At 42.7% G+C, this 24701-nt stretch overlaps 1 protein-coding gene across 1 annotated transcript in view; it reads left to right on the top strand.

Moving 5' to 3' along the window:
• LOC135405146 (homer protein homolog 1-like) overlaps positions 1–24701 on the top strand; it is a 230163-nt gene that overhangs the window by 146675 nt on the left and 58787 nt on the right. The window contains exon 6 of the mRNA XM_064639855.1: positions 21194–21350. Coding sequence (XP_064495925.1) covers positions 21194–21350 — 157 coding nt within the window. The remainder of the gene's footprint in view (positions 1–21193; positions 21351–24701) is intronic.

Genomic DNA, 24701 nt, shown 5'->3' with positions numbered 1-24701 from the left:
ATAGGCACTCAAGATGGGTTCGATGAAGTGCCATCTGAGGATACTTACTTCTTTTAGCTTTTAAACATCTAAACCTGGGGAAGATGGATTTCATTTACTAAGCTCTCTTTACCAGGTCCATCCTTAAATTGTAATTCCTGCTAACATGATCTAGAGTTGTGCTTCCTGTTTTCTATGGAGGCAACACAGTGTCTCATTCCTGAGCATTGTTGTCACTCTGCCATGGCTCCCTGGTGGGCTATTTCATTCACTTGGCCCACTCTCCAGTTGATGGTTCCTATCCAGATAGCCTAAGCCCCCAGAAGACTAGAGTAAAAGCTCATTGATCAAGTAAAAGTCCAAAGTTGCTTTATTGTAAGCCATTTCAGAATGTGCCTGAATGCACAGTGTTCAGGCTCCACCTGCAGAAGTTGTGTTATTGAAAACAATTGTGTCATGTTGATTCTTTTCTATTGCATTGTGGTAGGCGGACCCCTTGCAGTGGAAGTTCAATAGCATTCACCTGCTTCCTGCAGACATAGGTAAAGGTTAGAGGCAGCCAAACATAAACACAGAAGTGGAATCTTTTGTCTGTCAAAAATATGAACGTATTTGCTTTATGTGGCCAGGTTTTGGTAGCGGGGGGGGATACAGGCGTCACTTCTGTGAGAAGCTGATAGATGCTTCCCCCATGTCCAGTAGAGCCAATGCCAGCTGGCTCCAGGATGGACCCGCCGCTGGTCAAGGCTGAGACAATCAGGAATGATAGTAACACCTCTGTGATAACATATTTTAAGAAGGGAAAAAAAGTTATTCCACAGATGAAAATTGCAGCCAGCGAAGAGCAGAGTGAGAACATGTGAACAACTCTGCAGACACCAACGTCAGTGGAGAAGGAGGGAGAGGAGGTACTCCTGGCGCCAGAGCTGAGGTTCCCCTGCAGCCCGTGATGAAGACCATAGTGGAGCAGGCTGTCCCCCTGCAGTCCGTGGAGGTCCATGGGGGTGCAGAGATCCACCTGCAGCCCGTGGAGGAGCCCACACCGGAGCGGATGGATGCCCAAAGGAGGCTGTGACCCTGTGGAAGGCCCATGCTGGAGCAGGGTCCCGGCAGGGACCTGCTGACCTGTGGAGAGAGGACCCCACTCTGGAGCAGGTTTTCCTGGTAGGACCTGTGGCCCTGTGGGGGACCCACGCTGCAGCAGCCTGTGCCTGAAGGACTGCAACCTGTGCCTGAAGTACTGCACCCTGTGGAAAAGTGACCCACATTGCATCAGTTTGAAGAACTGTAGCCTGTGGGAAGGGCTCACGTTGGAGAAGTTTGTGAAGGACTGTCTCCAGTGGGAGGGACCCCATGCTGGAGCATATGAAGGGCTCCTCTCTCTGAGCAGCATCAGAAACAACCTGTGATGAACTAAATGGGAAATACAGTTAAACAGACATCAACATCTCCTGTAATTTTACATCAGCTTTATGCTTTAGGGAAGCTTTCTGTTTCTTGTCACAGCTTTTGAGTTCCTTTAATATCACTGTAGATGCCACTGACATTTTGTAGTGTAGGTAGAAAGAAGTTTGTGTTTGATCATATAACAGGATGTTCTGCTGAGATGAATTCAAATTGCTGAATAGCACTTTGGTGAGATGTGGACAAGTGACAATTCATAAGCAGAATCAAAGTATTTCACAGTGACACCAAACAGCCATTAAGTTTTGTCAGTAATGAAGTAGAATATAAGAGGTGTTTTGGGGTTTTTTATCAGGTCTTAAGCTATTTGGCAAATGAAGGAAGCTGGAGCTGGATGAAGGTGCTGAAATAACATGTCTGGGATTTGTTTTCTCAAGGGCTCTGTTTTCTCAAGTACACAATAATGAAACATTACTAGTGGTCCACTCATTATAGATTGTAGGGTTGTTGCCTTTGCAGATTTTACTCTCTAGCACTGTGGTATAATGATGTTCTGTCTTCCTGTCATGAAATCCAAAAGGTTCCATTTTGAAACTCTCCAGAGATTTTAGCATTCTTGTTTAATTCTACTTTAGCACTTTATGAATAATTTGTACTGGACTTAACATTCAGTACAGTGGGAGGCTCAAGAAAGTTGGACTTTAAACCTCTTCCCATCATGCTGTTTGCCCTACCCTTTTCCTAGTCTAGATACCTTATCAGGGAAAGTATAATAGATCTCGCTATGTTAGAAAACAAATGTGCTCTAATGGTACTGTGGCACATAGGTGTAGCCTCATGAAAAGATGGGAGCTCAGCATCTCTTCTGCTCTCTGTGAAATCATAACTAGCAAAACTCATGTGCAACTTCATATTCTTAGCATCCCTGTTGGGTTTGTGATGAGTTCTGTAAACTGGAGGGGAGAGAAGCAAGGAGCAAAACTTTATATTCTTCTTTGGAACTGCTGCTTCAATGCAGTGTTGAATTGGGAAGAACTGGTCTATAAATTTACTTTTTTAAACTTCCAGTTGACTTATAAGCCAAATCATAGAATCATTTAGGTTGGAAAAAACCTTTAGGATTATCAAGTCCAACTGCAAATCATCTACCCTATGCATTATTCTGAAAAGAAGCTGAAGGAAACCTAAGATCACTTAGATCCCACAAGTGAAAACCTAAGATCATTTAGATCCCATGGGCAAGGAAGGCAAGAAACCAGCATGGCTGAGTAGGGATCTGCTGGTCAAACTAAAGACAAAGAAGCAAATGCCTAGAGAGTTTAAGCTAGGACAGGTGACCTGGGAAGAGTATAGAGATGAAGTATGGTTGTGTAGGGATGGAGTGAGGAAGCCAAGGTGAAGCTGGAACTGAACCTGACAAGGGATGCAAAGAACAGAAAGAAGGGCTTCTACATGTATGTTAACCAGAAAAGGAAGGTCAAAGAAAGTGTACCCCCCCAATAAATGACACTGGCAAACTGGTAACAACAGATGAGGAGAAGGCTGAGGTACTCAACTTTTTTGCCTCAGTCTTCAACAGCAACCTCTCTTCCCACACCTCTCGAGTGGATGAACAGCAGGATGGGGACTGGGGGAGCAAAGTCCCTCCCACTGTAAGAGAAGATCAGGTTCATGACCATCTGAGGAACCTGAATGTACATAAGTCTGTGGGACCCAATGAGATGCATCCCAGAGTCCTGAGGGAATTGGGTGATGTTTTCAAGCTACTCTCCATGATATTTGAATAGTCATGACAGTCAGGTGAAGTCCCAGGTGACTGGAAAAAGGGAAACATTGTACCCATCTGCAAAAAGGGTAGAAAGGAGGACCCTGGGAACTACTGACCTGTCAGCCTCACCTCTGTGCCCTGGAAGATCACGGAACAGATCCTCCCAGAAGCTATGCTAAGGCACATGGAAGACAGGAAGGTGATTCAAGACAGCCAGCACAACTTCAGTAAGGGCAAGTCCTGCCTGATCAACCTAGTGGCCTTCTATGATGGAATGACTACATCAGCAGACAAGAGAAGGGCTACAGATGTCATCTATCTGGACTTCTGTAAAGCCTTTGACATAGCCCCCCACAACATCCATCTCTCTAAACTGGAGAGATATGCATTCAATGGAGGGACTGTGTCTCGGTTTGAGACAATTTGAGGGGGTGGAGAGCTTGGACAGAAGTCTACTCCCTCAGGTTCAATACCTCTGGTTTCTCCAATACAGAGAGAGAGACCAAATACACCTGGATGTAAGTGAAAAAATAACTCTTTACCAAGAAGAAATGCTAATAAAAATACTGGTAAAACTGGGTTAAACCAACCAATGAGGAGAAACTTCCCAAGCCCAACTCCCAGACCAAATTGAGATGGCAGCCAGCCTCCCCCACCCAGAAAAAACATGGCCACAGGACAGAGACAAGATGGCCACCTTTCCACGTGTTTCACCTCCCCCATGCCTGGAAAACCTGTCAAGAATTGTTGGAGAGTCATCACTGGCAGGAAACAGTGGATAGCTTGGATTCAATACTGGGAGACACTTGCATGGCCCTGGAGTGGGGCTGCAGTGCTGGTACAGGCAGTCAGAGCAGGGCTGCAGACCCCCTAGGCGATTGGAAGGACCTGCAAGACATCCGTTGGATCCAGCAACAAGACATGGTTGTTGCAATTTCAATGTTCATTGGTCAAAGTGGTGGTTGCAGTCCTGTCAAAGTTGTGGTCACAGTCCAGATCTGTTGAGGTTATGGTGAAAGCCCCAGGTGGTGAGGGAAGCCCTGAAACTTAGTTATATATGCTCAGGTTCAGGTGGGAATGTCTCCAGTACTTCCCCTGTGGTGGGGAGTTTTACACTGGAGGATGTAATACTGTGAGTCACAGGATACTTCATGAGTCTGACACCTTCTAAGACAGTACAGCTGAGTCCATCACGGCCCATTATGGTTTATTGACAAGAGATGAATACCTTCAGGTTAGGTGTGAATGTTCCAGGGAGTTATCACAACTGAGTCACCTGTGTAAGGAAAAAGAAACACTACCCCACCTTGAAGGTTTTGTCTCTTTCCTTATCTTGTTTAACACCCAGCTTGTAGCCTGAGGTGTTGGATGTGCACGCCTTCAGCATCTGGCCTGGGTGGTGTGATGGTTTCACTCTAGGCCTTCCTGGAGACCAGCTTGTAACCAGGAAGGAACTAGGAAAGTGATCACGGAAGTATTCCATGCTATTCCTTTACGTAACTTGAGGTATAAATAAAGCCAGCAGGAGGGACCTCGTTCTCTTCCTTTCTGGCAAGGTTCGAGAACGGTGGGTCCCTGTCTCGGTCTGGCTTATCTGGAGCTGAGGCCTACAGTGACTGCTGTTATCTGCCACGCGTGAGGGGAGAGCGCTGGGCTGTGTCTAGCCATCCTGCCTGTTCAAAGGGAAGTGGTGAGATTTTTGCTAGTTTGCCTTCAGTTGGCTGGTTGACTTGCTCGGTCTTTGTCCCTTTTTGTCCTTCTCCCTTCTCCGTCCCCCTCTTCCATTTTTGGGGAGCTGTTTGGGATTTCTGGAATTGTGGTGTGTGGTATTCTCATTGTGTGTATCTGTCTCATATGTAAAATACATATATATATATATTTTTGCTATAGCTTTGGCTGCTTGGGTCGTTTCTTTTCTCTTCCCTCTCTGGGAAGCGGGTCCTTGTTGTCGAGTTTTGAGGGCTTGGCGGGAAGCCAGCTCGAAACTCGCACAGGTGGCCACTCTGCACATTGTTAGAAAAGCACACTGCTGATTGAGCCATTAGCATCCAGTCTCTTACAGCACTTGGGAGGTCACTGCAGGTGACTGAGTCATTAATCAGTAGCAGTTCAGTGTCTTTAAAGAAGGCATATTTGGAGAAAAGGTGGATGCCAGAATTTTTGTGTAACCCAGGACAGACTGTCAGATGCATAAGAAAGTGGTTGGACTGCCCCATCCAGAGAGTAGTGGTGAACAGCTCAGAGTCCCGGTGGACATCGGTGAAAAGTGGCATCCCTCAGAGGTCTGTATTGGGACCGGTGTTATTTAAAATCTTCATTAATGGCATAGATTAAGGGATAGAGTGCACCCTCATCAAATTTGCAGATGACACCAAGCTGAAGCCTTGCAGTTGATGCACCAGGACGGGATGCTATCCAGAGGACCTGGACAAGCTTGAGAAGTGGGCCCATGGGAATCTCATGTGGTTTCACAATACCAAGTGCAAGGTGCTTCACCTGGGTCAGAGCAACCCCCAGTATCAATATAGGCTGGAGGATGAACAGACTGAGAACAGCCCTGCTGAGAAGGACTTGGGGGTGCTGGTGGATGAGACGCTGGACATGAACTGTCAATGTGCACTTGCAGCCCAGAAAGCCAACCGTGTCCTGGGCTGCATCAAAAGAAGTGTGGCCAACAGGTCGAGGGAAGTGTTGCCCCTCTACTCTGCTCTGGTGAGACCCCATCTGGAGTACTGCATCCACCTCTGGGGTCCCCAGCACAGGAAGGACATGGACCTCTTGGAGCAAGTCCAGAGGAGGGCCACCAAGATGATTAGAGGGATGAACACCTCTCCTATGAGGAAAGGCTGAGATAATTGGGATTGTTCAACCTGGAAAAGAGAAGGCTTAGGGGTGACCTAATTGCAGCATTCCAGTACCTGAAGGGAGCCTACAAGAAAGATGGAGAGGGACTTTTTACAAGAGCATGTAGTGACACGACAAAGGGGAATGGATTCAAACTGATGAGAGTAGGTTTAGATTAGATATTAGGAAACAATTCTTTACTGTGAGGGTGGTGAGGCACTGGAACAGGTTGCCCAGAGAAACTGTGGCTGCCCCATCCCTGGAAGTGTTTAAGGTCAGGCTGGATGGAGCTCTGAGCAACCTGGTCTGATTGAAGGTGTCCCTGCCCATGGCAGGCGGCTGGAACTAGATGATCTTTAAGGTCCCTTCCAATCCAAACCATTCTATGATTCTATGAAGTAAATAAGAACTAGCAACCTCCAGTGAATTAAGGGAAGGGGTCATGTTTGTGTATTTTCTTAAAGAAAAACTGGAGGGTTTTTACAATAGGGGAGAGTGAAACTTATATAGGGACTGCTTCCTCCTAGTCTTAACTTGTAGTTCATAGAAAAAACACCAGTATCAGAGATTTCCCATGTATCAGATTTCTTTCTTTTTTTTTTTAAATCCATTTAATCTCCTTTCAGTAAATTTGACTCTAGGAGCAACATAGTGCAAGAAATTTAGTCTTTTCTTGCATTCAGATTTGGTTTAAGCAAGGAAACTTTATTACTTTCATTCTCTTAAAAATCTGATATAGTCAAAACCCACAAGTGGCAGTATCCACCGATAAACGTTGCAACTCACTAGGAAGTTGTTTTTTTAAAACCTATGCAGTCAATATATGGTTTACTGTGGTCACATAGTTCACACAACTTGCTGCTTCTTTTTGCAGGTACTTCTGTGATGTAAAAAGAGGCAGAAAATAAGAATTTTCTGTCCAACCTGTACTAATTTATTTTTTGTCTATCAGTGTCCCCCCCAGGAGATCAAAGCCTTTTAATGTCTAAAACAGTCTGTTAGCGTTTCACTTAATGAGACCCTTCGTTTAACTGGTTCACTGAGATGGACAGGACATTTAATACCTTTTATATAAGGACTGCACTTAATAGCAGTAGAAAAACCCCTCAGCAGGTTTCTCCCATGAGTTATTTCGCCATCAACAAAACTGTCAGCACCTAAAAATGGACTCACTCTAACAGTTCACAAAATAACACGTTTATTAATACAAATTTGTGACAATTTATGGTGTTCGCTGTGTCTGGAATAGGGTCTAACTGCAAAAACACACTTAAACTATGTAATAATAATAATAAAGCCAAGCATAGGCACATACGCTAAAGCAAAAGCAACTTACAACGAAGTGATAAGTAAAAATTTTAAAGTACTATGGAGCAAAAGTAAAATTAGTATATATGTATAAAGCAATTGCTCACCCCAAGGTGTCCCAAGAAGGTGGAGGAAGAAAAGGTAGCCCATTGGTTACCTCCGCAGAGTTGATGGAACTTCTCCACGATTTTTGCTTATGTCCAATCTCTTTTTATACCTTTTTCTTTAGGTAGTTTGAGTGGTTATAGTCAATAAACCAATTTTTGGGTGATAGACAGATGAAATAGGCCTTAAGGATCCACTTCCTGAGTTCCCTGCAGCCAGGATGTTCACAAAAAAAGGCCATGTTATCTCTGTATCACTCCTTTCTTCATTTAATCCTTTTATCAGTTTCTGGGAATGTCTCCCCAGGTGCTGGGGTTTTCCAGGAAACCATCAGGAGGCTCTTTTCTCCTTTTGTGTGGCCTTATCTATCACCTTACAACTTCTGAGTGCTCCATAGATGGTTTAGTTTAAGCTTTATATATAGGCTATTGATAGGCTATCACAGGAAACAAATGAAACTTAATTGAATTTGCCATGCTCTCACATAACTTCTGTTCCTTAATGGAATAAAATTATTTTGTTGTCAGCATGTATGCTGACAGTTCACCTCCTACCCTAACTGTGTGATTAACGCATGTTGTTGCATTTACTGTGATAAGCAAACTGGCAACTGTAATGCAAAATATGAATCGCACCAGTAGTTATTATTTGATATTATAACATAACCTACTACACTAGCTGGGCAGTGGCCAAATAGTCATCATTCAGAATCTTTATGCAACTGCCTAATCGTATATAAGTATAGTTGTAGGTCATTCTATAGCATGTCTTTTTCTGATAGTGGAGTTGTGAGGCCCGGCAGCTGTAATGATTGTTCTGCTAAATTCGATGTTTGCGATGAAAGTAAGACAGAAACCAGCATTAAGGGGTCTTAGAGACTGAGATATGCTGTGGTATCACCAACAGAAGGTTCAACTAAGATCGTAAATAAATGCTTGCAAATCTTTCACATCAACCCCTCGTAACAACTGCTGTCACAGCAGAGGCACAACACACCCCAGTTTAAGCTTTGACAGTACCTAGAAATGCAAACAGAGGCTCATGCAGAGGATCTCCACCCCTTACATGTGGCATGTGTCAGATTTACATGGTTGGGAGAGAGGTCCCTTTAGCCACCTCACCGCTCTGTATGTGGCTGTGTCACCGAAAATTGTCAGGAAGAAATTAAATCCTCCAACACTACCTTTTAAGTGTTAGTGAGCCAGACATTACTTTATTCTGACCAGGATGTGTAGCAAATCATTCCAGCTACATATGTCCCTTTTAAGACTTTTCATGTATTTATACATTTTGGCAAACAAAGAAATTAACGTTCATTGGTTCTAAATTACACAATTCTCTTAATTAATAAGTATTCTACCTTTTATTGGTTATTGATCTCTCACCCTTAATGCTAATTTGGTCTGCATTCTTTGGTCCTCGTATCATTCTTCCTCAGACAGAGTGTCCAACTTTCAGGGTAATGTCTTTGTTAATCTCCTCTGTATCTTCTGGTTACTCCAACGTGTCTTTGAAGGACCATAAATTTAAGATCCCAGATATCCAATCTTCTACTCCCTCAGGCTTTGTTTATTCAAGCTTATCAGAGCTAGTCCAGAGAAACTCAAAGCTTCAGTGGTTTAAAGATCAAACTGACAAAAGTCTGTGAAAAGAAACCTGCTATTATTAATAAAAAAAATTTAGGAAAGTTATATCATTTCCAACAGCTGCAGCTGCTCAGAATGTAGCTCTGTCTGTCTTTGTCATTGCAAAGCTGAGCATGTCTGCTGAGTTCTATAGACTCAACCTGTATCTGCAACAACCTGGCGTGGACTGAGCAGTTTGGGGAGAGTGTGAGCTCCCTAGTCTGCATGGCCTTCAGAAGCTTGGGCCTTTTTGGCCCTATTTCACCTAGTGGAGATGTGGTCACTGGGAAAAAAGTTTTTCTTTGTTCTTACTACTGCAGCAGGTTTGAAGTTGAGAGACCTGTAGGGCAGTCGAATACTCTCTTCTCTCATTGCTGACAGAGTGTGGATTGTATCAGTGTACACATAAATTGTTGTTATAGGTAGGATTTTTGTGACAACGGCCAAGAATGTGCTCAGACAGCAATTTAGCAGGCAAGGCTAAATTATTTACAGCAGGCTTAGTTTTATAGTCTTTTCTTCTCTTCACACGCCAGTATATTATATTTCATTGATTAGGTGTTCCTGTCCACACATCCAAATTCATCTTCTGATAGGTGGTCAATATTCCTTCGTGTGCTGGCAAATCTCAAAAACAACACCTGTTATTTACTGCAGTTCTTCTTTAATTGCTTTCTCCTGAGTTGTTTACATTCCTTTACAATCTCACAGCTGCAACTGCTCAAACTCAAGGCCTAAGCTGTCTCTAGTCAAGTTGTTTCCCATAATTCCCCCTTTTTGTTTTTCTGCTACAAAAGCCGAGTTTATCACCCCCTGCAGGGCCCTTTGCAGAAAGGATAACCAACACGGTAGTAGCAACACAATTATTATGAGCACTAGGAGGCAATAAAGGCCTAACTTTACTACTTGTTTGATCCAAGCACTAAGACCCCGTCCATTCAACCACCCATCAATGCCAAAAAATCCTGTGTCCTGTGTTATCTTTTGGGTTGCCACCTGCAAATCTGCTATGCTCTTGTATATAGACTCAGAATGGTCTGATAGATTCATACAACACATTCCCTCAAAATCCCAACACCCGTGCCCATGTGCTAAAAGCAAAAAATCAATAGCAGCTCTATTTTGAAGCGTGGCGTGGCGTGCACTGTCTACATCTGTTGCTAATTGGTACAAAACTTGAGAAGTTTAATTTGCTTGCTTGATTACCCAACAAGCCATTCTATTTAATGTTCCTAACGCTTTAGCTGCTGCTACTCCGGGGGCAAGCACTGAAGAAGCTACAATCTCGCTGTGATTCCACAACCGTATGTAATTTTTACATGCAGGTGTCAATACTAAACTACGCTTATATCGTGTATGTGTGTGAAGGTGAGTGTGATTTACTAAAAGTTTCTGAGTTGGTGTCAACAGTCCGAGAAGACCGATGGTACAAGGTCCTCCTTTTATTTTTCTGGGAATTCCTGGTCAGGCCCTGTCTCCATATATGAGAAACAGGCCAGAGGGCAATTGTCTCACAGCATCAACCCCTGGGGCAGGATCAGTCTTATTGCACCCCAGGTGTTGGCACCAAGTAGAATAATTCTGATAAAGGGGTATGCTAGGGGATACATCTTGTATATATCATGGCCAGGCCTATAGTTAAAGAAAACACAGCTCTTGGCCGTTAAACTCCCTAAGATGTCTAATTCTTGAGGCGGCAAAGCACGTGGGAGAGAATGATCCCACAAATCCCAATTGTCTGTACAATTCCACATAACTCTGCAGGGGAGAGTTATGTGGAGAGTTATGTGTCTTCTCTAGGGGTCTAAGGCCGGTCATTACAAGGCTGGCCTCACTGCTGTTGAATGGAATCCCCACTAAAGAGGTATGAAAAGGCTGCTCGGGTTGTGTAAGTGAGGCACAAAAGGTGGTTTGGTTTAATGCGTTCATCAGGGTGACCCAGACATTTTTACTGTTCCACGGGTTCAGATGTTGGAGGTTCACATCGCTTCTGATCGGGTTCAGGTCACCTTTGATCATCACCACGGCCAATAGCAGGACGCACACACCTGGCAGGAACCCACCAGGGTCCGGCATCTGTGGAAACACAAGCATACCCACATCCCCAGGTAATAAGCTCCCACGGACCCTCCCACTCTCATGTCTGAAGGTTGCAGACCAGTACTCTGGTCTTAGGCCGGAATTCATCTCCTGCACCCTGTAACGATAAAAAATGCATTAAGATTACAGGATTTTCTGCATTGGGAGGTACCGTGAGGTGGTTTAGCGTGTACACCACTTTCCATATACGATTCTGTGGTGTTTCACCATGCATTCCCCCTTTTTGTTTTTAAAGCATTTGTTTCAGTGTTTGATGGGTGCATTCCACAATGGCTTGGCCTGTAGGGGAATGCAGGATACCTGTGACATGAGAAATGCCCCATTGGTTAAGAAAGGTAGAAGTTTTGGTCTCTGTATAACTTGGGCTATTATCAGTCTTGATAAGATGGGAAATACCTAGAGTGGCAAAAGCTTGACACCAATGCGCAATGACATCTCTGCTCTTTTCCCCGGCATGGACAGAGGCCCACAGCACAGCTGAGTGCATATCAACTGACATGTGAACATATTTGAGGCGACCAAATTCAGGTACATGCGTCACGTCCGTCTGCCAGATTTGCAGACTTTGTAACCCACGGGGATTAACATCTGTTGAGGGCAAAGGTATGTGAGGCTGACAGTCTCCACAAGATGCAATAATGTCTCTCGCTTCACTGTTCGTAAGGCCAAACTGATGCTGCAAAGCACGCGCACCTTGATGGAAAAAGGTATGAGAAGATACTGCTTGCTGCCATTTGTCCAGTACAGGAGCAGCCCACGCAGGGGCTACCAATGCATCGTCCCACGCGTTACCTTCATAAATGAATCCAGGCAGATCAGTGTGGCTACAGATGTGCAAAACATAATAGGGCTGTGCTTGATGCTTTAGCTCATGCCATAGGAGTTTTAGTAGATGGAATAACTGCTGGTGATTTACTTCTTTTAACGCAGGGCGATCTAGGAGTTGCAGGACACCTGTGACATAGGCAGAGTCAGTTACCAGATTCGAGGCAACATTAGAAAAGTGTTGAAATGCCATTGCTACAGCACGGAGCTCTACCAGTTGAGGGGACCCATCTTCCTGGCCTACTAGCTCATGCCACTGACCTTGTTCCTGCCATGTGACCACCGCTTTCCCTGTCTTTCCAGACCCGTCAGTAAATACTGTAAGTCCCTTAACTGGGACAGGGGATAACAAGGGCTTCTCTATCAGGTGTAGTTCCAAATGAAGCTGCAAAAATTTGAGAGGGCATGTGAAACAAGACCTCTCCTGCAAAATGCAACAACGCTAAATGGAGATCAATGCTGTTTGTCAAACACCATTCTAGGTAATTGTGGCACATGGGCAAAACAATATTTTGGGTATCTCTGCCAGTAAGATGAAGACAATGTTGCCGTCCCTTACAGATTACCTTGGCAACTAGCTCGACAAGGGTGCTCACAGTTTTGCGTGGTTGATGGGGCAAAAAAATCCATTCAATGAAATGCAAGGGATCTCTCCATTGGTTGTCCCACTGTCCTAACAAACCAACAGGGCGATAAAGATTAATTACCACATACAAATTAAGAGGGTGGTCCTCTGCAAGGCGGTATGCTTTCCTGGTCTCTATTGCTCTTTCTACCAAGCACAGCACAGTTTTTGCTTCTGTAGTTAGACTCCTAGGGAAGAGCAAATCACTGTTGCCTTTTAGCAATTGAAACAAAGGGGCCAATTGAGCAGTGGTCAGACCAAGTAAGGGCTGTATCCAATTGATGGTCCCCAAAAGTTTTTGTACATCATTTAGTGTTTTAACCTCTTGTGAAATTTGGATGATTTGTGGTTGAATTGTCTGATCCAAAATTTTGACTCCCAAATATTTCCATTGTGCTTGAGATTGCACCTTTTCTGGGGAAATTTGTAGCCCATATGCATGCATTGACTGTTCCACTACTGGCATAACCTGGTGCAATTGCATTTGGGTTGGTGCAGCAACAAGGATGTCATCCATATAATGATAACAGTACACCTGCAGAAATTGCCGCCGAACTTCAGACAAAGCTTGAGCTACATATCACTGACAGATGGTGGGGCTATTCTTCATACCCTGAGGCAAAACAGTCCATTGATAATGCTGACAAGGTTTCTGATTGTTAATTGCTGGAACAGAGAAGGCAAACTTCTCAACATCCTCAGAATGTAAGGGGATGATGAAAAAGCAATCTTTCAAATCAATAATTTGTATGTCCCAATCAATTGGAATCATGGTAGGGGAAGGCATGACAGGTTGCAATGCCCCCATGCTTTTCATAACTCGATTTATGTGCTTCAGATCATGAAGAAGCCTCCACTTTCCCGATTTTTTCTTAATCACAAACACAGGAGTATTCCATGGGCTATGAGAGGGTTCTATATGACCCTGCTCTAATTGCTCTTTTACCAGCTCATGAAGGGCAAGCAGTTTTTCCTGTGCCAGGGGCCACTGGTTTACCCACATGGGAGTTGTAGTCAGCCACTGCAGCTTAAGGGTGGGTCGCTTAATGCCCTCACACACAGTGACCCCTAGGAAAAATCCTTTCAGTTAGTTCCAACAGACACTCCCCACATGCTCAAAACATCTCTTCCCCACAGGTTCAGTGGTACCATGATGGCAAAAGGCCTTGTCGTTGCTACTTGTCCATCAGGGTTCACAATTTGTACAGGAAATTTACTTTGAAAGCTTTGAGTAGTCCCGCCTACTCCAGCTATTGCATCTCCTGCTGATACCGTGGGCCAGTCTTTTGGCCAGTCTTTATGTACTATGATAGTAACATCAGCTCCAGTGTCAATCATTCCCTTGATTCGCAAGCTTTTTGAACTTCCTTGTGTTAGTGTGAGCATGCAGGTCATAGTCGGCCTATCAGAACTGATGGCTGTTGTCCAGTAGATTTGTGGAGCACCTGTGGACCCAAAACCCCCTGTATTTCGCACTGGTGAGTCTGCTACCTGGACCCTCATGACGAAAGGTACCAGTTGTGCTATTCTGCTCCCTTCCAGTATAACGACCATTGGGGAGGGGGTCCACACCATGGCTTGGATTTGTCCCATATAGTCTGCATCAATGACGCCCGGAAGAACAAAAAGACCCTGTATCATGGCGCTAGAGCGTCCCACTAGTAAGGCACTTAAACCATGTCCTAACGGCCCACATGCTTGTAACAGTACCTTATGCACCTTTGTAACAGGGAAGGGACTAAATCAAGGGAAAAAACACAGGTTCGAGAGATTCTGGAACGTGAATAAACCAAACACCGTTGCTAGTTGGCAAAAATAATAGCTATTTATTAGGAAAAGGTGGCAAACAAGGGAAAAGGCAGAAAACAAAACAGGCGCCTGAGGGAAAAGGATTGGGGCGGAGGAAAAAGTGCATAAAAGACCCTAGGAAGAAGGCTTCCCCCCATACTCACCAAGGTATCACCTGTAAACAAGTCTTACCCATCCTAACCAATAATGAAATCTCTCTGCAGAAGCTGCGGGTTCATGGGGGGTGGCAGGCTCCCACTTCAAGCAGGCGTCCCCGCTGAAAGCAACTTGGTCCATCGTGAAGAGCCGGCGCCCCAAGAAGCGTCTCTGCTTTTTATAAAGTTTTTTGAGAGCACCTGCCCCAGAGAGGTGTGGCCAGCACCGCCCCGTCAGGGCTCTGAACCCCACCCCCTTGGTTATGTAAGTGCACCCCTCCTGCGCATGCGTGAGCACTTTGGAAAGTCCCCCACGCAGGCGCAGTGATTTGGGAGGGGTCTTCCCAATTGAGGCTGGGGCTTACTTCATCACCCTCCTCATCACTTTGTCCTCCAACTGCCCCTGACAAGCAATTGACCAATCACAACAGACCAATTAAAACAGTTTACACAGAAGCTCTCCCTCCAAGGCCAAGTTCACTGCATTATCAGAAGACTTGGCAGGAGAAAGCATAAACTAACTGCAGGTGGCTAGGGCCAAACACAGACCAAAAAGTAACATCCCAACTTCGTCCCGATACAACCTTAGAGTCCTTGACTGTAGTTATTGCTGCTGTGGCGACATACGCTCCAGCACTTCCGTCTGTCTTTGCAGTGAGTTGGTCGCATAAGCCTGGAATGGATTCCGGGGAGCAACTTGTGTCTGCGTGCGACCTCCCTTTGCGCTCCACTTCCCATTTCCTGAAGCCAGTGGTTGTCCCTGGAGAGTAAACTTGGAGCAGCATTGTTTAGCAAAATGACCTGGTTTATGGCAACATGAGCAAAATAACATGGAGCTCGAGCTCGACACAGTGGGTGGCCTGCGTGGGCATTGTTTTTTAAAATGTCCAGGCTGCCTGCAGTGAAAGCTCCTCCTCTCTACCCTTTACTGCCGCTGCAAACGTGTTAGCCAGGACTTCCATCTGGTGAGACACAGAGCCCATCTTTTCACATGCTTCTATCATGTCAATCAGATTTGCATCACTACGCACAGAGAGCAGTGCACGTTTACAGTCTGTGTTAGCATTATCTCGAGCTAACTGTAATATAAGTGTATCACGAGCTGCCTGATTAAACACCTACTTTTCCATTGCTTCTCTTATTCTATAAATAAACTGCACATAAGGCTCATTGGTTTGTTGCTTAATAGTTGTCCATGATTGCTTTGGCTTGCCTGTATCAGGGACAAGAAGCAAAGCTTGAGCAGCGAGTTCTTTGGTTTGCTGCAAAACAAGGGGATGAAGCCGAGCCTGCAATTGTGGCATATTAAGTGGTGCATCTCCAAGCAACTGAGGGAGGCCAGCCCCAAACCTAGGGTCGTCCTGACCACGTTCCAAATTTCCCAACGCTGCCTGTTCCGCTAGCCTCCTCCAATGTGCTTCAAACATTAGTAATAGAGTCTGGTTAAAACACACCTGTGCAACCGAACTAATATCATGAGGAGTAAGCTCACTTGTCCAAATCCCTCTAATTAAAGACTGCGCAAAGGACAAACTAACCCCATGATGCATAACAGTTTGACGCAAGTCCTTAAGAACAGAGTAATTAAATGTTTCCCATTCATCAGGCGCTTCACCATTGTTGCGAATTTCAGGGTACGTGAGCAACGATCCACCCCCAAGGACTTGTACCATATCATAGTCTCCCTCCTTTAGAGCCTGTTCTTTGATCTTCTGCCAAAATTTGCAGGGGTCAGGAGCAGAAATGGAAACCTGTACTGGTTGCATGGTTACAACATGCTGCCCTAGGGGGAAAGGAGGCGCAGCGGGTTCCGTTCGAGAACTTGGGGGCCAGCATCTCGGTCCTCCGACTCCTTCATCAGCTGACAAGTCTATTAACATGGGCTCCTCTATCACCCCCCGTGAGTTTGTCTCCGGGTGTCGTAAATTCAAAGATGATGACGGCTGAGCAGGAGCCTCCCACCCTTCCCCCGTATCTGGGGGCAGAGGGACCTTTGCACAGTCCACGGCAGAAGTGGCCCCTGGTCCCCTGACACTGTTGGGATGAGGCACAGTTAATTCCCCTTGGGGCTCTGCGGGCAGGGGGGCTTGAGAGGGTGCTGCCACAGCAGTTCTGGATGCAGTTCCAGACACCTCAGGCTGCAGAGTGTTACTCGCTGCAGAAGCAGCTTTCCGATCTGCTTTGAGCTGCTTCAGTGAGTCAATTACAAGCCTCCAAGTAGTTAAAGAATTTGTAGCTACAGCATCACCTTTAGTGGCTGCATCAAAAAGCACCTTCCCTGCATAGTGCCAAGTTTCTATACAAAATGCAGTCTGAGCATTAGCATTTACCCCATTCCATTTGCACCAGACAAGCAAGGTGCAGAGTGGCATCATACTTTACACCGTGTTTCTCTAGTATTTTCATCATACTTTACACCGTGTTTCTCTAGTATTTTTGTTAGTATCATGATAACAGATTTTTCTTCCACCAATATCTGCACACCCATTATTTATTTCCCAGTGGCTCATCTTCTCTCCAAGTGTCTGTAAATAATCAGGTCCGGACCTCGGCTCTCAGATCTGTCGACTTTGCTTCATCGGGCTCTGTCACCACTGCTCTCTCTCGCCGCGGTCCTCTTTGCAATAAATCACGTCTTAGGGGTCACCAATTGCTGACGGTCAAGAATGCGCTCAGACAGCAATTTAGCAGGCAAGGCACAAGGCACTCTTTATTTACAGCAGGCTTAGTTTTAGTCTTTTCTTCTCTTCACGCGCCAGTATATTATATTTCATTGGTTAGGTATTCCTGTCCACGTGTCCAAGGTTGGACTTGATGATCTCGGAGGTCTTTTCCAACCCGGCTGATTCTATGATTCTGCGATCTTCTGATATGTGGTCAATATTCCTTCGTGTGCTGGCAAATCTCAAAAACAACACCTGTTATTTACTGTAGCTCTTCTCCTTTAATTGCTTTCTCCTGGATTGTTTACATTCCTTTACAATCTCACAGCTGCAACTGCTCAAACTCAAGGCCTAAGCTGTCTCTAGTCAGGTTGTTTACCATATTTTTGAAAGAAATAGAAGGGTTTGTCTCTCAAAGGGGCCTCAGCAAAATTAATTAATACTAATTCAAAGTGTGAATTTACAGTTAAACTGCTTTACATTCTTGTGTGTATGCTGAGGAATACATCTGGTCCAGGTACCTTGGTTTTCAAGCTGAAGTTTGAGATGCAGATTAAGACGTTTTATGTAACAAAACATCTGAGACTCTGCTATAGGAAACCTGGGGTTGAACCTGGTCTGACTGCGTGTGAATGGGGTGTGTAGGGAGTCAAACAGGGCACCCGTCATCTCACTGAAGCCACTCGCTGTGAAGGCGATTTGGTCCCAGCAGTGAAAGTCTTTGGCATTGGGGAGTGCGACTGATGGAGAGTGTCACGAATGGTCAGACTGAGAAGTTTCCTTAACAGTGTACAAATTAGTTCCATAATGAAAGTAACTGTAGTTCAGACCATTTTAGTGTCAGAGTCACTGTGTCCTGGTATCTGACTTGCCAATAACCACATCATATATTTGCTTTCATAAAGTGATTAAGTGCCGTAGAAGCCCAAGTCAATTTGACTTTCTTCACAGCCAAATACCTAGTCATTTTAGAAAATGAGATGTAAGTTCCTAAATAACTTAGGTTGCTCTTGAAAATGTAGTTTTGTTGGAATATTTGAAGTATTCAGAACCATAGCAACAGCAAGGAATTATGCCTAGTGTTCAATAGTAATTTACTGCACTAAAACACTTGTTGAAACAGTTGTCAAAAATATCAGATGCATTACAGGTATGAGAATAAACTACTTCCAGTGATACTGATAAGCAATTTCAATGTGGGAGCAAGGGCATTTTTTAAATTTTTCAGCATATGTGATGAAATTTTAGGTCTACAAGGTTTTAATGTTTAGTGCAAAAAAACCTAGAAATTAATTAGCTATGCTTGCACTTGCAAAGGGCTAAAAGTTATTAGACAGAGTTATCAATTTTGGTTTATGCTATATGGACTTCATGAAGAGATAATCTAGTGTCTCATTACTATATAAAATTAAATGATGAAGGCAAAAATGAAATCTTTTTAAAAGAATAAAATTAAAATTAAAGTTGATCCTCTTCAAAGAAATTTTTTTAATGCTACTGTGATAATTCAGGTTAAATACAAGTCTTTTGCATTGTGATACAGTGTACAGAAGTCATGTATAAAACTGTTGTTAACTGTGTAAGTGTAATGAGAAACAGCTTAAATGTCATCAATGTAAACACATCCAGCATATATTAACAGACAATACAAGAAGCTTGGAAACTTCATCGTTTCTTGTGGAGAAGAGTGACTCTTCTCTTTGTCCCCCACTTTAAATTGGTTCATGCCTGGGATCTAAGGATTGATAAGGATCAGTAGCTGAAGCATTAATTATATGTTAATACCCAATTTTTTGAATCCCATGATGTGCCTTTCAAGAGCTCTTCTATTGCTATTGACTTAGTGTTTCAGTAAGCAGTGAACTCAACCATACTTAGACATTTTTTCCTCTGGCTTTGTTATCTTCTGCAGGAGTACCGTGCTAGGTTACCATAGAGAATATTTCTGTGGAATTTTACTTCCTTAAAAGGAATTTAATTTCCAGTTTCTATATTGAAAGGTGGTCTCTGGTTGTGTTGTGGTAGTTTCTACAGTCCCTGTGATGAATTAAGGCTTTATTATGAAACACATAATATGGATTTAGGTGATGGATACAAATAGAATATATTCACTGATTTGCATTGCACAGTGGTCTGCCATATAGTGGAAAGAGTCTGTACCATTACTCAACCTCTTTGGTCAGCTTCATCCATCAAGTCTGCAAAGATTTTGACCCAGCCCCATTGATTTGATGATCAATGCATAGGACAAGAGATGATGTCCTTGCCTCTTCCTGGAATGGAAGAGGACCTGATGGCTATGTGCTCCATTGCTCTGTGTTTCATGGTGTGATATCCATCACATTGCTGCGTTTATGTCAGAGAATGTGCAGTTTTATAAGAAGAAACAGGATAAGTCTAAATAGTTTGACGGTCATTGTGTATTATCAAATACAAAATTAGACTAATTTAAGTAATATATTTTGTGGAGCCATAGTAAAATCTGTAGAAGATACAGTAGAAATTATTTGTAGAAGAAAACACATAGATGCTACAAACAAATAACATCTGCATTACAGCAGACATGTTCATGCCTACTATGTAAATCTCTTAGGGATAAAAAATATGATTGAGAAATAATACTGGTGCAGTCCTATTGAAAACAACCAATTCAAAAATAACCAACTTCAAAGAAACCTTCTAACCTTTGAACCAGAGTAATCATAGTAGTAATAGAAAATTCACGTTTTGTATTTAATGATGACATTCCAGTATACAAGCAATAACAGATGTGATCTGAATTGATAATGAATGTTCCTCTGTGACTGGTTGGTTTTGAACACCTAAGGAGTTTTTATGGGAATCATAATGTTTTTGAAATATGCTTTTATGGAATGGGTTGTGCATATGCATGAACTGGACAAAATGGTGACAGAATGTTCAATTGTACAAATAAATCTATAAACTTACATGCAAAATAATAGTAATGATTTTATAATTAAGTATAATATAACATCTTTTTATAATATATTATTATATTATGCTAATTACTGCTATACTAAACCTAAATACAAAATTATTTTGGCCAGAGTTACAGATCACTAATTTTCTATGATGTCTTTAATAGTAAGCTAATTAAACAAAATTAATTATTTTCTATATGTATTTTCCATGTAGGTGCGCACCTCACATGCTGTCAATGTTATACAAGTAAATATTAATATTAATACATTCACCTGATGTGTATAAGATGTTTTTCCCTTGCATACTGAGTGCAAGGATAGGGTCTTCGGATGATGGCAGACCAATTATCTGTGAAAAATAAAGCCCTGTGTTTCCTCAGAGAATAACTAAACTGTAGGCAAGGATTGTTCCTCCATAGGATACTTCAAGAGACCCCAACATCAGCTTCCTCTTTACATTAAAGCAATACTATCTCTATGCTCCTCAATCTTTGGTCTCTTTGTTGATATTACTGAAGAAAGGCACATTAACAAGATTATGGTGTTGAAATTCAAGACTTTTGAATTTGTAAGTAGAAATTAAAGATGGTATTTAATAAATAAAGTATATTTCCAGCATAGATTTGCATTAAGACAACTAAGTTGTAGTTCCAAAGCACTACATTAGCTTTCTTTAACTGAGATGGTGACAAATCTTTATTTACAATATATTTCATAAAGTAGTAGACTAAACTGGTAAAAAATAGCATACATATTCTAGAATTACATGCTGTTGCTTTTGGGAAGCTGATATGGATTTCATCATCCTTAACATTTTATTTTTAAAAAGTACCCTCTTGAACTGGGAGGGTAGAGGTTGTTTTCCAAAAATGATATATCTATATTAAAAAATCTGTTCATTAATATTTTCTGAATTTAAAGTTTTGATGATTTGAGCACTTGGATTCTCATTTGGACATAGGATTTTTTCATAATTCTATTTTTCCTGGATATTAAAAAAAATAAGACATTTTAAGAAAAAAAAGAGAAAGAAGGCTCTTACCATTCTCTTTCTGTCTGCAGTTCGACAATCAGCAAACATTGGGAGGCAGAACTGGCCACGCTCAAGGGTAATAATGCTAAGCTCACTGCAGCCCTGCTGGAGTCCACTGCCAATGTGAAACAATGGAAGCAACAGCTTGCTGCATATCAGGAGGAAGCAGAACGTCTTCACAAGCGAGTAAGTCAAAGCAAACAGCCAGGATCCTTGAGGTGGAAGTGCTTGTGACTGTATTTGCTCATTTTGAAGCAAAATAGCTTATTGTTTGGGCTTTAGATTAATTTTCGATACAGAAATTGATGATTAATTTAAAGCACACAGGGTTCTTCAGTTGGAAAATTCTTTCTTTTGTAGTAGTTCTTTTTCTACAGAGGGTTTTGCTGCAGGAAGAGTTATCTAACCTGTGGTACTTAGGATATGTCTGCCAGCTTTCACTCTTCATTTGTTGCCAGCTGCATCACATCTGTTTCAGGACCTTTTCCATAGCATTAAACTTCAGTCCCTCTTGCCTTTAAGCCCATAGACACTTGACATCAGATCTATAAGTTAAAGGAACCCTGTTGTATTTTCCACAAAGACCAACAGCTTCCTTTTATCCTTGAATCTAAAGAAAACTTGATGTAGAATCAAGCTAATTATACACAGTTAGGGATCTGCCTCTGATTTCATACAGGAGGGGCAGGATTCCTTTCCCTTTGCTGTAAATTTTGTTTGCAGAGGTCATTTTGCAAACCAGAAATTAGAGCGCAATGGGGACAGAAATGCCAGTGTTTGAGAGACGAATAAAGTGTGCACAAGGCTGAAGGCTGCATTATGAAAACAAGTGTATAATATTTTTATATCTCTTCTCTTTTCACAACTCTCTATTGTATAATTTTTTCATAATTATTCATATGAATTTGTCATAATAGTTTAGGACATAGTTTTGTACAAAGAGAAGGCAAGATAACCTCTTTGTATGGAGGGAAGATGCCTTTGATATCGTTAATATCAGTTAACTTAGAAAAATATCAAGGAGATTAACTTAGTTAAGAAAATAAAAGCAAACAAAACCCCTATAAGCTTTTTTGCATGAAGACAGCTTTCATGAATATGTTGACAGGAGTGAAAGTCAAGTAGCAGCCATGTCAGACAATTTGGTTTTATATGCTGTATTCTCTTAAATGAAACAACATATGACAATTACAGTTAGCCAAATCCTGCAAATTGTGAAGTGTTCTTTCAGACCTGTGCTGGATCTGTCCAACTGGAGGTTAGTAGTCTCAGGAACAAGGATGATATTGATTTGAGGAAGAGTAATTCATCAGGCTGCATCATACCTGGAAGTCTGGAAGAATAGCAAGAATTCCCTTGAGCTTGAGAAACCTGGAGAAATGGCAGTTTGTTGGGGCTGTCCTATACCTAGGCTGACTTGCAGATGAGGATCTTGAAGTCCCAGACAAATGAGTTGATAGGGAAGAATGACAATTTTCATTAGACTGTAACTGCATGTGCTGTAGCTGGCTGGACAAAATGCATGAAGTGTAATTAAAACTGGTGCTTTTTGCAAAGTGCTTTCATTTCAAGAAATTGTCAGTTGCTGACAAAACGGCTTTGCTTCAGAAATTTTCCAGTCAGAAAGAAGTTTGTCATGAATATTTGTATAGGGAGAGATTTTCACTAAGTCATCTCATTTAAGCTTCTCCTCTAGAAGGGTGGAAGTTCTAACAATGCACTCCAGACTTGTGAATAGATGATTAAAGTTTGTGTTGATGAAATTATTTAAACTATAACCTCATATCATAACTACTATAGTGCAAAAGTTCAGGTGTATTTGACCACCAAATTCAGTTTTTACAGTGAAGAACTCATTGCTAAAACATGGACATAATGAGGTAGCATTCTTCACACTAAAATGTATTAACAGCTTTTGTTGCAAAGCTGAGACAACACAGCAACTGGAGTATTTGCCTGCCTTGCTGTCGGGAGACCCAATCAGACAAGACGGGCAAGACACTGGTAGAAGATTCCTTTTTCTTGATGTTACTCTCACTCTTAGTAAAATCTTATTTAAAATCAGTTATCGGAAAATACAATTAACGAATATAGGAATTTTAGGCATGTCACTTTGCTTTTACCTGATACTACAGTTAACAGAAGTAGTAATCAAGTCTTTATAGCTACATTTATTAATAGCTGATTATTTTTTATAACCTTTGCCCAAAAAATTTCCTGCAATTATTTTGTATTGCTGAGGGAATGCATAATCTTATACATGGGATCATCATCACTATGCTATTTTGACCACCTTTTACATGCCTTTATTAAATGTTTCTGCAATCTGTGACCTTGGGTGTTCTTGATATCATAGAATCATAGAATGGTTTGGATTGGAAGGGACCTTAAAGATCATCTAGTTCCAGCCGCCTGCCATGGGCAGGGACACCTTCAATCAGACCAGGTTGCTCAGAGCTCCATCCAGCCTGACCTTAAACACTTCCAGGGATGGGGCAGCCACAGCTTCTCTGGGCAACCTGTTCCAGTGCCTCACCACCCTCACAGTAAAGAATTGTTTCCTAATATCTAATCTAAACCTACTCTCATCAGTTTGAATCCATTCCCCTTTGTCGTGTCACTACATGCTCTTGTAAAAAGTCCCTCTCCATCTTTCTTGTAGGCTCCCTTCAGGTACTGGAATGCTGCAATTAGGTCACCCCTAAGCCTTCTCTTTTCCAGGTTGAACAATCCCAATTATCTCAGCCTTTCCTCATAGGAGAGGTGCTTCATCCCTCTAATCATCTTGGTGGCCCTCCTCTGGACTTGCTCCAAGAGGTCCATGTCCTTCCTGTGCTGGGGACCCCAGAGGTGGATGCAGTACTCCAGATGGGGTCTCACCAGAGCAGAGTATTTAATCTAAACCTACTCTCAGTTTAAAGCCATTGCCCCTTGTCCTATCAATACATGCCCTCATAAAAAGTCCCTTTTTAGTTTTCTTGTAGGTTCCCTTCAGGTACTGAAAGGCTGCAATTAGGTCACCCCTAAGCCTTCTCTTTTCCGGACTGAACAAACCCAAGTCTCTCAGCCTTTCCTCATAAGAGAAGTGCTCCATCCCTCTAATCATCTTCATGGCCCTCCTCTGGACTTGCTCCAAGAGATCCATGTCCTTCTTGTGCTGAGAACTCCAGAGCTACCCGGAGTAGAGAGGGAAAAGCAAAGTAGAGGGGTAATATCTCACATAGAAACCCCATCCTTAGTTCATAGACTCAGCAAATAATTTAGCATGGAGGGGAATTTTGGAGGTTATCTGGTCCAATTCCCCACTGAAAGCAAGGTCAGTTTTGAAGTTAGATCCAACTCCAGGGTTGGATCGTGTTACTCAGGGCTGTGAATCAACTCTTGAAAAATGGAGATCTGGCAGCCTTTCTGGACAACCTGTTCCAGTGTTAGATCACACTTCTTGTCAAATTATTTTTCCTAATATATAGTTGGAATTTGCCATGCTGCAAATGTGACAGTTCAGAAGAAAAATGGGGTTTGATCCAAAAGAACCTT

Source organism: Pseudopipra pipra, chromosome W, assembly GCF_036250125.1.
Source record: "Pseudopipra pipra isolate bDixPip1 chromosome W, bDixPip1.hap1, whole genome shotgun sequence".
Lineage (NCBI taxonomy): Eukaryota > Metazoa > Chordata > Aves > Passeriformes > Pipridae > Pseudopipra > Pseudopipra pipra.
Note: the sequence above shows the minus strand (reverse complement) of the source record. Positions and strands in the feature narration are given on the sequence as shown.